Below are 14,899 nucleotides of genomic sequence, written 5' to 3' on the forward strand. Positions count from 1 at the left end.
ACGATTTGTCATCTGACTCAACCAGCAACTGATAAACGTTCTCGAATAGATGAATCTAATGCGCGCATTAAGGAAAATTTTACCTTGAAGCCACAATAATTTTAACAATAACAATAAAGTAACGATAAGCAATAAATACGTGCCGATAAATCTCACTTACTTTAATCATTTATGAGAATTTATCACACAAAAAAGAAGACTTTGTTACTTTATTAGTTTTTCGTTTCTTTTTGTTCAGTTTACGAAATTCACTTAAATCATAAACAAAAGGTGACTCAGTAAATATGAGTGCGTGCATATATATACATACATATCTACATATGACAAAGTCTGGAGGGAAAATAACGCAGCATAGTTGAATATTTTCACCAGAAAGCTCAATTATTGCTTATGTTTCAAAAAGCGGCGTCAGTGTCGTTTGTTCATTCATTAATTGCGTTTTACACCTGCTCGTAACATACAGATACATATATGTATGTATGTATGTACAATATGTGTGGATGCATGAATCAGCAAATGCCTTAATTACGAGTGCAAATATTCGGCGACCACGTCATTTCGCATTATAGAATGCAATTTCACAAAAACGAGGCTGTTCATGACTATGATTAATGGACTTTCGCTGCGAATGTAAATTATGTAAATAAAGAAATTATGCAGAATATGCATGAAATGGTAATGCAAAAACAAATTAGCAAGACAAACAACACAGCGGTTTCAACTGCAACGAAGAATGAAATTACTTTAAAGGAATTTTTTTGTAAGAAATAAGAAAAGAAAAAGGAAAATTCAATTAGATCTAAAAAGAAATTATGTTGGCCATATGTCCACACTACAAAAGACGATGCGTTTTCCAGGCACCAAATCTATGTGCCACCAGATATATCGCACCCTAAATACAAAAGGGTCACAACTCAAAATTTTCCAAAACTGAGTTTTTTTCATAAATTAATTCCGAGTACACATTTCTAACTGCTGCAAATATTTCGTTCACATAGCTATCTTCTTTAACTGGAAAAATACAGTTATGTCTATTTTTATGTCAAGTGTGTTGCTTTTGCATGATCAACTAAAGAGAATTATATTTAGTTGCGTTAATGGGCTCAAGAACAGCTGATTACTTTTATTACACATAAAGAGTTTTATTTTGAGTTCTGCCTCTATAACTGTAAAAAGTGATAAATTTCGTGGTATATTATTTTGCATTGTGCCTCTTTAGTTGTGAAAAGTGAGTTCAATTAGGTTAGGAAACTTATAAAATTAAAACATTTTATCAGTTAAAAAGGCACAACTTAAGATAATATCACTAGTTAATCGAAAAAATTTCAGTTAAAGAGTCATTAATCAAAATTTTGTTTTATTTTCGCAAACATAATATAAAATTGAAAAAAATATAGTAGAACCTTCTTCAATGTTATATATTTTCATGATGGAACAATATTTTCTTTAAATATTAGAATAATTTTTACATAAAACGTTTTTCGACTCTCCTGAAAATCTTAGTATTTTGAGTTGTGACCCTTTTGTATTTAGGGTGCGATATGTATGTGCATATTTACATATAGGGAAAAGTGGTGGCCATCGATGGGCATGCAAACATTTGTCCAAAATAAAGCTTTAAACTTTGAAAGTGGCCCAGTATCATCTATCCATATATACACAGATGGCTCAAGGCTCGAGGGCAGGGTGGGCGGAGGTGTATACTCCGAGCAGCTGGGGATCTCCATTAGTTTTTGGAAAGCAGAAAAGCAACCCTGAGTCTCGAACACGTCGGAGAAAATAGAGATTAGTATAATCCGTTCCCGCCGCAATTCTATGCAATTTCGTGCTATTACAGGGTCCGCCACTCGAAGTGTAACCAACTTCAAACTGCTCACGCAGCTGATCCACGGGCATCAGCTGTTTGTTAGTTGGCTAAATGACAGTCCAGAGTATTGTTTACAAGCACGCGGAAGCATTTTGCCGAGAGTAAACGCGAAAAAAAAATTTAGTAATGGATTTCAAACGTAATTGTGTGATTGCCTAATATTTGGCTGGAAAATCACAACCAGCGATTGTTCGTGAGCTCGAGCACCTTAAAGTACGTAAAGTTTTTGTTTATTATGAATGATACTGGCAGCATCGTGAAACCTCATTGAGGTGGTCAACAAAAGACTGTAACGTCACGTGAAATGGTTCAAAAAGTGAAGAAGCGACTTGAGCGAAGTCCCCGACGAAGTGCCAATCAAATAGCAAAAGAACAGAAAATATCTGATCGTAGTATCCGCCGCATACTGGACAATGATCTCAAAGTCAAGCCTTACAAGATCCAAAAGGCGCATGAGCTCACACCAAACCAGCAACAAGTCAAACTTGAGAGAGCGAGGAGTTGCTTCACTTGGCCGAAAGCGGTCAATTTCCGAACATTGTGTTTTCTGACGAGACAATTTTTCAAATTGAGCAATTCGTAAACGCCCAAAACGATAGGGGTTATTTGACCGATCGTTCAAATAAGAGAATTTGAGTCATCGTTTGGCAACCAGCAGGCAGCACCCGCACAGGTAATGGTTTGAGCCGCTGTAACCGCAGATGGGCGCTCTGCAATCGCTTTCATCGAGCCTGGCGTCATGTTAAATGCAAAATAGTATTCTGGAGGTTGCTTTGAAGCCGTGGACAGACAAACCCGTTACCCGCTGTCCACTGGAATTCTATTCAAGGGGTTATATTAGATGGCTTAGGGAGTGTTCCTTTGAATGTGTATAGAACGTTATTTGTACGGCAGCGGCGATTGCCCACGAGCTGCATAATCTTTACAACAACTATACTTCAACGAATCTAGGGATTTAATACTTATGGCTCATCCTGCATGCCGAGCATTATCTTAAAGGCATTTGAAGCAGTAATAGTTATTGGGGGCAGAGGTAAGCAGAGATTTTTACTGCCAAGAAGGTATAAATCATTCATCGATAAGATTCTTAATACCACACTTGAAGGGCGGCAACTGATTAGAAAAATTTTACCTTGACTAGAAAAAAATAAAGAAAAACGGAAAGCGAGACAGCTGTCGCTTAGTCAAAATTAATAACTAAATTCATTATTTTCCTATTTTTATACATTTTGATATGTAAATCGCCAAGCCCGCAGGTGTAGTGGTGTTACTAGTTTTGTCAAAAAATGTTTACGCGACATTGGACTGAACAAACGGGCGCGACAGCAAACCAATATGGGCAAGCAAAAGTAAATAATTGGAGTGGCCTACATAAAAAAAAAAACAAAACCTAAAAATAAAAACAAAAATAAAATCATAGAGTCTGAATTAAATGAGCGAAGAGTAAATAAACACATTTATACTCAAATTGCGCGGTAAAAGAAAGCGAAAGCATTGACTTTCGTAAAACATGTACGAGTATGGAGGGATGTCTGTATGTATGCATGTTTGTATGTTTATATGTTGTTATGCCAGCCGGATGGATACTGGCAATGAACAGCTGACCACGTACGAGCAGCCGAGAGATATGACTTACTGAGTGCTGTTACACAATGTCAAACACGAGCATGGAAAATGCAATTACAAAAAAAAAACTAAAGTATGCGGTAAATAAGTGTAAGAGAAAAAGAAAACCAAAAATAAACAAATATACGAATGCATTCGTGTATATGTCTATTAATCATGAATATTAAACGACCGTACGTGTGTGTGTATATTTTATAGAAATATCAACGAAAAGACTTACATTTGAGCGCACACAAAAGAGATTACCATCAAATGTTTTTCGTCAATAATGAAATACAGTGGAGGAAAAAAGTCAACATGCATATAATATTAAATTATAAGGTTTCGTATATTTTAAGGACACAAATAAGAAATTATGACGCAATAAATTTAATTGAATTAATAAATTTATTAAAAAAAAAATATTTTAAAAGCTACATACAAAATATTCACAAGCTACAAATTATTTACTGTACATCACAAAAGTCTGCATACGCAGCTATTTCTAAACAAAGGGGAAAATAAATTCATTATTTTCTCGGTAGATGGCTGTAGAAATCGATATCTCGCAAAGTATCAGTCGAGGAATTTGGAGTTTATGCTCGTTGTCAAGGTGAAATTTCACCCTAAAAAAATTATTTTGTTGTTTTTTGTTTGTTCTATTCAGTTGAGCGTTACAGGGTGTTAACAATGGAAGTCAACAAAGAGAAAATTTGGTACATTTTACAGTTCTTCTTTGATAAGATTATCTTTGATAAGGTTAGGGGTTAGAATTTTCAAAAGTATGTTTTTTGTTTGCATTTTCTTCACGTTTAATATCTTAGAAATATTGTGTGAAAGTTTGAAGCGAATCCGACAAATACATTTCGAGTTATTCAACAATTAACCAAGGGCGCTCAGGCGCTCAGGAGCGGATAGCAAAACTGTAAATGCGTTTTTCTCAAAACTATCTTTTTTGTTAACTAGTGATCAATGCAACTTAAAACCCGATTGGTAGATTTCAATCAAATTTATACTGCTTTTGAAAAACATAAAAAACTCGTGTCTGATTGAGGGATTTTTTTTTTCAAAAACTTCGATATTTTTTAAGCAATTATCTAGTTGTCGTTTTTTTCGAAAATCTGAAAAATATTTCCTTAGGCCACCATATTGTTAATTTAAAAAAAAAGCTTCAATGAGGCACAAGAGTATCTATTAATAAAACCAATTTCCCTTGTCCGATTGATTTTAGACGAATCTCCAAGGAGTTGTGATTATCACCGCAAGAGACTTCTGGAGAAACGATCTCCACACGAACAGCGATAACTTTTACAATTATTAATGTTTTGTTTTTTTTTTGAAATTTTGCTAAAGTCAAGCTGAAACATGATGTATTAATGTATTATTAGAAATGGAATACCCAGTAGGCAAAAATCAACATTTTCGACGCCTGCTCTTCTTTGCTTTTCATCGAGGTCAAAAAGCTGTCAGGTGTCAAAGGCGAATCTACAGCACGGAAATGGTTTGCAAAGTTCAAAAATAGCGACTTGGACGTCGATGACACGCCCCACAGTGAAAGACCTTCGATTCTCAATCACCTGCTTTCAATGCGATTTACCGATAAATTTGGAGCCGGAAACCTCACGAGCTCAATAAAAAAAACAAAAAAAGTCGCCTTCAAATTGCTTCTCAGTATCTCGTCTGCGATCGAGCCACATGCGCTTTTTGTACCGAATCGTTACGGGAGATGAGAAATTATGCCTATACATCAATATGAATCAAAGAAAGAAGTGGGTGGTTCCAGGAGATAAGCCAAAGCCGAGTCAAGCCGGATCTTCACCCAAAGATGATCATGACATGTGTTTGATGGGGCTGGGAGGGCATGGTGCACTGGGAAATGCTTGAAAGGATTGCCACGGTCAACAAGAAGCTCAACATTGCCTAGCTACACCGGGTGAATGAAGTTATTCGACTGAAAAGACCTGATCCACATGGTGAAACCATACTCCATGTTGCACAAGTCGTCAAAACCGCATTCAAAGAGCTCGAATGGAATGTCCTTCAGCATCCGCCGTATTCTCCTAACCGCACCGACCGATTACCATCTTTTGCGCTCCGCTGTCAAGCCATATAAAGGGCGTTACCTTCAATAACAAAGATGTTGCTAAAAACAAGCTTAATAACTTCTTTGACACCAGACCAGACAAACACCAGACACCAAACCAGGCGACTTTTTGCTGCAACTGTTAATTTGTATTGCAAGTTTTTTTAAATATGCCACTGCAGAGTAAAACTAAGTGGCTAATTAAGCAAAACTTTAACTTTTCAACCGTTAAATGTTTAGCTCTCCAAAACAGAAAATATTCCCTTGTACGTAAACTTAAGCACTTCACTGTATATGCCCACCCACGAGTACACACGAGTGGGCAGCATAGAAAATAAATACAAAACAACATGGAACTGGCAGCCGGCATCAACGGGCGAGTTGATTGGTTGTCTGGCCACCGTTTGTCGCTTTTACATTTGCTGACAGTGTTGCGACAACAGCGCCAACTTAATATGCATGGGACTGGTTAAAGAGTAGTGCCAGGGATACTATGATGACTTTGAGACAACGGCACCATGATAAGTCCGTAGGGGCAGACAATAAGCTGCATACACATTTTAGCAACCGTAGAATGGGGAAAGAAATGCAATCAGCTTTTAGCCAGCGCAAGCAGCCACAAGTTGATTCATTCAAGCACTCATTCTCGCAATGAAATTGCACGCCGTTTTACCAGCAGTGCCACAAAACCACTTCCACAGAGTTTACGCCGCGCCCAACCACCTCATTGCTGTTGCCACGCAATCACTTGCCAACTCAACTCACCACGCCGCCCGGCTGATTGCGGCTAGCGAATTTGGAAATTGTGGTCACTCATTAATAAACGAAATGTACAATCGGCGGCGCGCCACTTTGGTAGGGGGAGGGAGACCTCCAAGTAGGTGCAGAGTGAGTAAATGGGTTAGTCGTTCAGTTGCACGTTACGTGCTTTTCTTTGTGGCAAGTGTCCTAATTAAAAGTTGACGCGTCGCGCACGCAACTTTGGGTGTGTTCTCCCACTTATGGTAAATATAAGTAAAAGTACATGTCACGTCGTGCGATATGTGATTGAGGTGAAAGGTAGGGCGGAATAAGATATGAGTCTTGCAGACGTCGAAGGTGCTTGAGCGTAACTTACCAACAGGTCCTAGGTTCGATCTACGTAACAGTAACTGCAGGAAAACAGTTTTTGTTCGAATATCATGAGCCTGAAGTGACATAAAACTATGAATGTAAATATTTAGCAATACGCACAACGCAAATGAGACAACTGTGCTAATACGGCTATGCAAAATAACGTTGCTCATTTCCAGTGGCGCTGTCAGAATTGGGAAGGACCTCTGCGAGTCGTTTGATACCAAACGAGGTTTGCGACAGGGTGACTCGCTGTCGTCTGAGTGATGCTGGAAAAGTTCATGCGAGCAGCTGAACTTAATCCTTCAGACACAATTTTTTATAAGAACGTACAATTGTTGGCGTATACCGATGACATTGATATCATCGGCCTTAACAACCGCGTTGGATAAGGAAGAAAAAACGAATGGGTTTGGTGGTGAACGAGGACAAGACGAAAAGTACCTCCAGTCATCAAACAAAGAGTTGACGCACTCGGGTATTGGTACCCACGTCACTGTTGCCAGTTATGATTTCGAGGTTGTAAGAGATTTCGTTTATCTAGGAACCAGCATTAATGCCGGTAACAATGTCAGCGTTGAAATCCAACGGATAATCTCGCTTGGCAACAAGTGCTACTTTCGACTAAGTAGGCAACTGAGCAGTAAAATTCTCTCTCGCCGAACAAAACTAACACTCTACAAGGCTCTCATCGTGCCCGTCCTAACGTATGGCGCAGAAGCTTGGACGATGACAACATCCGATGAAGCGACGCTTGGAGTGTTCGAGAGAAAGATTCTGCGTAAGATTTTTGGACCTTTGCTCGTTGGCAACGGCGAATATCGCAGACGATGGAATGATGAGCTGTATGAGCTTTACGACGGCATACACAAAGCGCAGGGAATAAAGATCCAGTGGCTACGTCGTCATGTCGTCCGTATGGATACAAACGCTCTGAAAGTATTAGTTGCGGTACGAGCTGGTGGTAGCAGAGGAAAAGGAAGGCCTCCTCTGCGTTGGAAAGATCAGGTGGAGAAAGACTTCACTTGGTATGTCCAACTGGCGCCAGTTAGCACGAGAAAGAAACTACTGGCGTGCTTTGTTGAGCTCTCTTATTTACTGTGGTCATCGCTTGCATGATGTAAGTCCTCGTTGCGTTCTTGATGTTATGCAGTTTAACACTAATCTTTGCTACAACTATGCGCCATCTATAATATTCAAGGGGACCACAGTCCGGGCTTGAAGGTGGCCGCAAATCTGGCGATGAGTGGTATGAAATGTTACCAAAGAGCGAAGCCTGCGTATTCCTAAAGTAGGGAGTCCTTGTCTTAAGAGGAGGTATGGAGTCCAAAGCACTCAAGTATCTGCTTAGTGCGAAACGATTCCAGTATCGCAGCTCCTCTAACCAGCTCCCGACTCGTTATTGCACTACCACTTCCCATCGCACTCGACGGTCAATTAGGCAACAAAATATTAAAAACATCCCCTTTAATCGGTAGTTTCGGACGATAACGCCACTACCTCAAGCCTCTCTAAATATTATGCTCAGTCGTCCTCTTATTTATTTCTATAAGTATAATAAAATATAAAATTGTACTTTTTACAATACCAAGTTTACGTAATTGAAATGTGGTTTAATTAGTTTCATTCAACGAGAGTAGCGAAACTAGGCCTAAACCCGGCAAGGCACCAATTTCTTATTATTATGATTATTACATCACTTGATTAATGAAACAAAAACTTCCTTCAAATGTTAATTAACGTCTGAATATTACGTGTAATTAAGAATGAACCGAATAACTCCATTAGTGGAAGTAAAACAAGTCAGCAAAAACAATGAAGGGATAATTTACCAAGTTTAGCCATGAGGTACTGTTTACACTTTTACTTCTACATACCTAAAGAATGGGTAAGAAAATCGTGTAAAGAAAAGTTGAGTAACAAATGGTGGTGGAAATGCTGCCCTAAAAATAGATGTGAGTTGTTTTGACGGCAACTTGATTAGGAAACACTGTTGAACATTTTCCACGCCATGAAAATAAATAAAATTTTATTAATTACAATTTGTTAACAAAAGGGAGAGGGGGAAGCGTGAAAAGTGTAAGAGTTTCGCGAAGTACCACGCGACTGTGAAATCGTCATCAGAAGCATCCAGCAAGCTTTCATTTCATGATTTAGTCTCTAGCGAGCATGAGAGTCAATCCGTAAACTTTGATCTTACTTCACAATGGAAACGACTCGAAGCTTCGGTGTACGTCTTCATATTTTCCACAAATGGAGGGACCTACAGTTTTGAGCCGCCACCAAATGACAGATGGTTCTTTATTAAAAGCTTTTTCATGGCAGAAATACACTCGGAAGTTTGCCTTTGTCTGTCGAGGGGCGACCACTATAAAAAAAAACTTTTTCTATAAATTGGTGTTTCGTGTACGGCGTTTCGAACTTGTACACTTCCAAATGGTAGTCACGCACCAACCCAATCGTTATTGCCTTTGATCATGAACACTCAGCTCGCGAAGTCAGCCACTCTACCGAACCTTAAGGAGGTTTTCATTACGGGTAACCTTAAAATTTTGGACTAAGTAGGCTATAAAGCTCTCATTATGGCCGTCCTAACTTGTGGCGCAGAAGCTTGGACGATGACTACATCCGATGAGGCGTCCCTTGGAGTGTTTGAGAAACAGATTCTGCGGAAGACGTTTGGACCTTTGCACTTTGGCGACGGCGGGTATCGTTGGCGATACAACAATGAGCTGTATGAGCTTTACGACGGCATAAACATAGCGCAACGAATAAAGATCCAGCGGCTTCGTTGGCTGGCTCTTGTCGTCCGAATGGATACAACGCTCCGGCTCTGAAAGTATTCGATGCGGTACCAGCTGGTGGAAGCAGTGGTGGAGGAAGACCTCCTCTGTGTTAGAAAGATCAGGTGGAGAAGGAATTGGCTTCACTTGGTGTGTCCAACTGGCACCGGTTAGCACGACGACGAAACGATAACATAAACTTAGCGCAGCGAATAAAGATCCAACGGATTCGTGTCAAACGGCACGGGGATACCAAATACACAAACATCGCGGCTTATAGGCACATCCCCTTCGTGATGTCGTCGAATGCAGCTTTGAACTCGACAAAAAGGTAGTGTGTGTCGATTCTCCTTTTATGTGTCATTTGCAAGACTTGGCGTATTGTGAATATTTGGTCGATTGCAAATTTTTCAGTTCTAAAATCACAAGTACCAGCCTACTGACCCCACACTCTTCCTTATGGCAATCATTAATGAAGAAATGAAACCGAAAAGGAAAAGATACAACAGCAGTGAGATTAAAAATGCGAATATTGTTTGCTGCTCATTTGCATTGTCTGCGTTGTTAATTGCACCCAAGTAAATGATTCGATTCATGTATGTCAAGTGAAATTACATAATTTAGCCCTTTTTGCATTGCAAGCAGCATAAAAGAACAAGGAAACCCACGGCATTTCCGCGCCATTATCGTGCAGCCACAACAATTACACCGAACAATGCGGAATGCAATGCAAGAAAAGTTTCAAGTTGAAGGCACTTATGCCGATTTCGCATTTTGAGGACGAGTTGAAAGCAGAACAATATTTGAATGTATAAGTACGAGAGTGTAAAAAGGGCTTAAAGATGAAGAGAAGAATTACCTATTCATTCAGTTGAAGTTCGCTAAGTAGCGTCAATTCTGCACCGCTGTTATTACACTTTCGTGGAAAAAAGAAAATTCCCTACAGAAATGCGAGAAAAAATATTTTAAAATTTGATGCCGCTCTAATTCGTATTACACTTTTTGGAACAAAATTAATTAAATTAAACGATGGAGAATAGCGACGTGGCGCCTATCGTGGTACCGATACTTTGCTCTAAGCGAATTTGAGAATATCAGCTGATTTTCGTGACGTCACTCTAGTCAAGTTGGTGATCAGTGTGACCAGATTACCATTTTCATAACTTGACATTTTTATAGAATCCTCTGATTAAAAGTGTTAATTAATTAGCAGATGCTAACCTCTTGTGGAAGTGTGAAAAAACAACTCTCTCAATAGCTCTCTCCTCTCTATTTTCTCACTTTTCTGGCGAAAAATGGACCTATTTGTAAAAAAAAAGTATTCAAGCAAACCCCCTATGTACTTCAATACTGGCTCTGGCTCTTCAAAGATTGACTCACAGCCATTTTGCATTAGAATGACAACAAAATGAGTTTGCCAAACTTGAATATTTTGAATAAATCCCCTGAAAAGAAATAGTAGAATTTTTCAATATTCCTAAAATAAATCGCCAAGGCTAGATCTTATTTTCGACCGCTAGATGGGTATTTCCCCTTGAGAATTCAATGTTTTCTTTCTGCAAATTAGACGTTCGATATGAAATTTGTGATGGAGGAGAGACCTTGGCTCGCAGTAAATACTGCCATTCATTCAAGTAGATGAGAGTTTTTGAAGCCTTTCCACGTGGAAGTTTCCACAAGGACTCGAGGCTAATAGACTTCAACAGGATCCGAAACATGGTAGCCTTTAGATCAGGATCCAGCACAAAAACACCTATCATGCTGTCTACTGATCGAAGTACTCGCAAACAAATCGATCCTATTGCGATACACGAACGATACGATTCCAGTGTTTAAGATATCACATTTATTTGGATCGCCATCTTCCGCTGCTTCTGGACGCAAAAACACAAAAAAAAAAACAAAGGGTGTCTAACACACGGAAATCGCGAGGCCGACAGTCGGTTCGACGTTACCCCAATGACCCGGATTTATATCCGACCGAAGACTGTAACTCCACTACTAAGAGATTCACCCCTCAACTCTCGCTCAAAAATAAAACGGCCCGCACGAACAATGGGGTAAAGTTTCTAGCTATTGATCATCGCCCTCAAACCCTATCTGTGCCTACTATAAACTACATATTATAGATAAATTAAAGAGAAGTGAATCGGTTTGGAGCCGCACAAGGACAAAAAAGATGATTAGAGATCGGATTTTTATGCAAGTGCATATTTTGTTTAACATCACATGAAGTTCGCACCTAGGTAAAAACTCATCATAATAAAATATTCAATTTGCATAAAAATCCGATCTCTAGAGATGATATACCACTGATGGTTTCACCCGACATCTTCAGGACTTGGGTTTCGCCGATGACATCTGCCTCCTCTCTCACAAACTCACTGACATGTAAGCGAAGGCGGACAGACTAGTCACGGAGCTCACTGGAGCTCAACTTAGCCGAAGGCGAAGGCTATGAGAGTCGATCACAATAAAGCAAGATCGCCAAAGCAAGGGGTTGACGGGTGCGCGGAGGATTTTGTCGAAAGCTTTTTACTACCTCGGCTGCACTATCGCGCCAGATGGCGGAGCATATTCAGCTAATGTGTGAAGTTAGTATTGATGTACCTGTGAAAGTAAAACATCGCTAATCACACAGAGGCCACAATCTTTCGTCAACAAATGCCACGGATCATCTTAGAATATTCTGGCCAAACACGAAGATAAACGAATGAGGAACCCATCCTATGGCAAATTAAACGGAGAAAGTAGCGATAAATAGGTCACAAGCTTAGAAAACTACCAGATAGCATCACGAGAATTGCACTGGACTGGAACCCGCAAGGGAGCAGGGGATGCGGTCGGTGAAAGAATACTTGGAGAAGGTCGATGCTGCGCGAGTTAGCAGATGCCGACATCACATGGAACGGTGCAAAAGCAACAACCTAGAAGCCGCAGCGGAGGGAACAAGGAAAAACAACAACAACAACAACAATAAAATAAATAACACTGCATATACACTGCTTTGAAGTAGCAGAGAACTTCGTCTACTTATGAGTCAGCGTTAACGCTGATAAAAATATTACTAAAATTTACCTGAGATTTTCTCCGTCTAGCAATTGCTTCTTCGGACAAAATAGGTAATTGAGAAAGGACAGTAAAGTCCTCACTCGACGTACAAAATTCACACCTGATAAGTCTCTTATCATACCCGTCCTATTGTAAGTTGCAGACGATGGACGATAACAACATCCCCAGGGGCGGCCTTTCGCATGTTCCACATAAATATTCTGCAGAGGATTTATGGAGCTCTGCGCTTTGGACACTACGATTATCGCAGACGAAGAAATGATAAGCTGTACATATAAACTTTGCAATAATATGACTTAGTACGAATCGATACAAACGGCTACAGAACCGAAAGTTGAGCTAAACAATGACCTGCGCTGCATTGGAAAGACATATTCGAAAAAGATTTGGCAACTCGTCAGAATAAACTAGTAGAATTTTATAGTAGAAATTGTACTGAAAATTAAGTAACCAAAATTTTTTTTGAATAACTTTCTGCAACAATTATAAATCTTATGGGCAAGTCAAGAGATCTTCGGTCATCCAGAAAGCATGTGAACCATCGTCGTGATGAGTATTGAGATGACAAACACTACTAAAAAGTCCACTTAAGAACCAACTGGAAAGATAATTCGTTTGGAGGCGCATCTCATGCTAAGCGCATTGCACTTGAAAAAGTTAGCATTGAGGGTCAGCAGCCTAATTCTGCTATGCGTAAGTATGTAAGAAATGCACAAAGAAATCTTTAAGTTGCTATCTGAACCGTATTCACTGTTTTTGGCAACTAAAGACGACTTGATACCCACAGTTTCATTTGGAAGGAATTTGATGTCAGATTTGCGAGAGCAATGGAGCAATCCCGAATGCATTCAGGGATGTTTGACGGATATTTTCTTTACCGATGAGTCCAAGAATGAAATAGGGTTTGGAGTCGGATGGTACTTAAACGACAGCAATAAGTATCACTACGCTATAGGGGAAATGGCAACGGAAATTTTTGCCATCCTGAAAGTAGCCGAATGGATAATCGAGAGGAGATGGAGCGGGAAACCGATTGGAGTTTTCAGTGACAGTCAGGCTGCACTGAAGGCTCTGGAGAACGCGAAGCAAAACTCAAAGATTATTCAAGAATGTAAGAAGAAACTTAATTCTGTCGTAATACAGAACAAGCTTGTACTTACATATATGGGTTCCAGGGCACTCCGGTGTTCAAGGAAACGAAGTTGCCGCTGAATTGGCCAACCGTGGATCAGCGGTCACGCCACAAGGGCCAGAACCAAAAATCGGAATCAGTTCTACACGAATCATGAATTGGATTAGCGATTCTGTATTTCTTTATATAAAGAGCGATGGTCGAGTCTAGAACGCAGCAGCACCTCAAAGAGTTTTGTGATAAGCGCGAACAGAAAACTGCCGAACTTTCTACTAAAACTTGGTAGGAAAGACGTTGATGGTTGGTATTATTATAGGGTACAACCCATGGGGTCAGCATATGCCCACCCTCGGAATCATTGAGGAGCCGATGTGCCTGTCTTGCTTGGAGGAGGCGGATAGCACTGAGCATTTTTCTCTGTGAGTGTCCTGCCTTTGCTAGAGCAAGGCTACGAGTTTTGGGTTGCGCTGCCGTGAGAATGAGTAATAATCGTTCTCTAAAACTGAAGGATATCTACAAATTTGCCAAAGAATCTGGAAAATTCTCACAGGACTAACTACCTTTGTCTCTGTTTCTATTCTTTCCTATTTATTTCTCTGATACTTTTCTCCTTTCTTCCTTGTTTATCTACCCTCTTTCCAGAGCTCTAAATACAATGGGCTTGTTTAGCTTGAGTGTTTTAGAAGCCACCAAATCTCTTGGTGCTCCTTGGCTCGACCTATCCAAATTTCAATTTCAAGTGTGCAAGAGTGCAGCTCATCAAAAATGCTCAGAAAATCGCCGCATTCATCCCAGGTGACGGTAGCTTGGTTGCTGGTTTCGGTCGTAAAGGACACGACGTGGGTGATATTCTCGGTGCACGTTTCAAGGTGGTTAAAGTTTCGAACGTTTCATTGCTTGCTGCTTGCATGTACAAGGAGAAGAAGGAGTGTTCGAGGTCGTAAATATTCAATTTAATGAATGTAATATATTCGTTTATAGTTTCTATAAAAAACAAAGTATAAATTCATACATTAACCGTAACAAATTCACAACCAACAACAAAATGAGCGCTTCCTCCCTCGGCACTTAAGCCTCTTGCCTTTCCCTAGTAGTGCACAACTGAAGATAACACCACACAAAAGCAAGGATTTCAAATCAATCAATACATGCATGCACTCATACACACACACATGTGTGTAAGTACGTTTTTGTATGCTAAGTGTGTGATGTGGGTACTTATGATTTGAATTGCAACATCAACG

At 39.8% G+C, this 14,899-nt stretch overlaps 2 protein-coding genes across 7 annotated transcripts in view; one reads left to right on the forward strand and one right to left on the reverse strand.

Moving 5' to 3' along the window:
* The window catches only part of LOC129246415 (lysophospholipid acyltransferase 6), an 89,284-nt gene that overhangs the window by 42,160 nt on the left and 32,225 nt on the right, over positions 1-14,899 (reverse strand). The window lies entirely within an intron of this gene.
* On the forward strand, positions 13,018-14,599 carry LOC129246417 (40S ribosomal protein S23-like). The gene is given in 2 exon segments (XM_054885230.1): positions 13,018-13,224; positions 14,396-14,599. Coding segments are annotated over 2 exon segments (411 nt in total).

The sequence above is a fragment of the Anastrepha obliqua genome, chromosome 4 (assembly GCF_027943255.1).
Source record: "Anastrepha obliqua isolate idAnaObli1 chromosome 4, idAnaObli1_1.0, whole genome shotgun sequence".
In the NCBI taxonomy this organism is placed as follows: Eukaryota; Metazoa; Arthropoda; class Insecta; order Diptera; family Tephritidae; genus Anastrepha; species Anastrepha obliqua.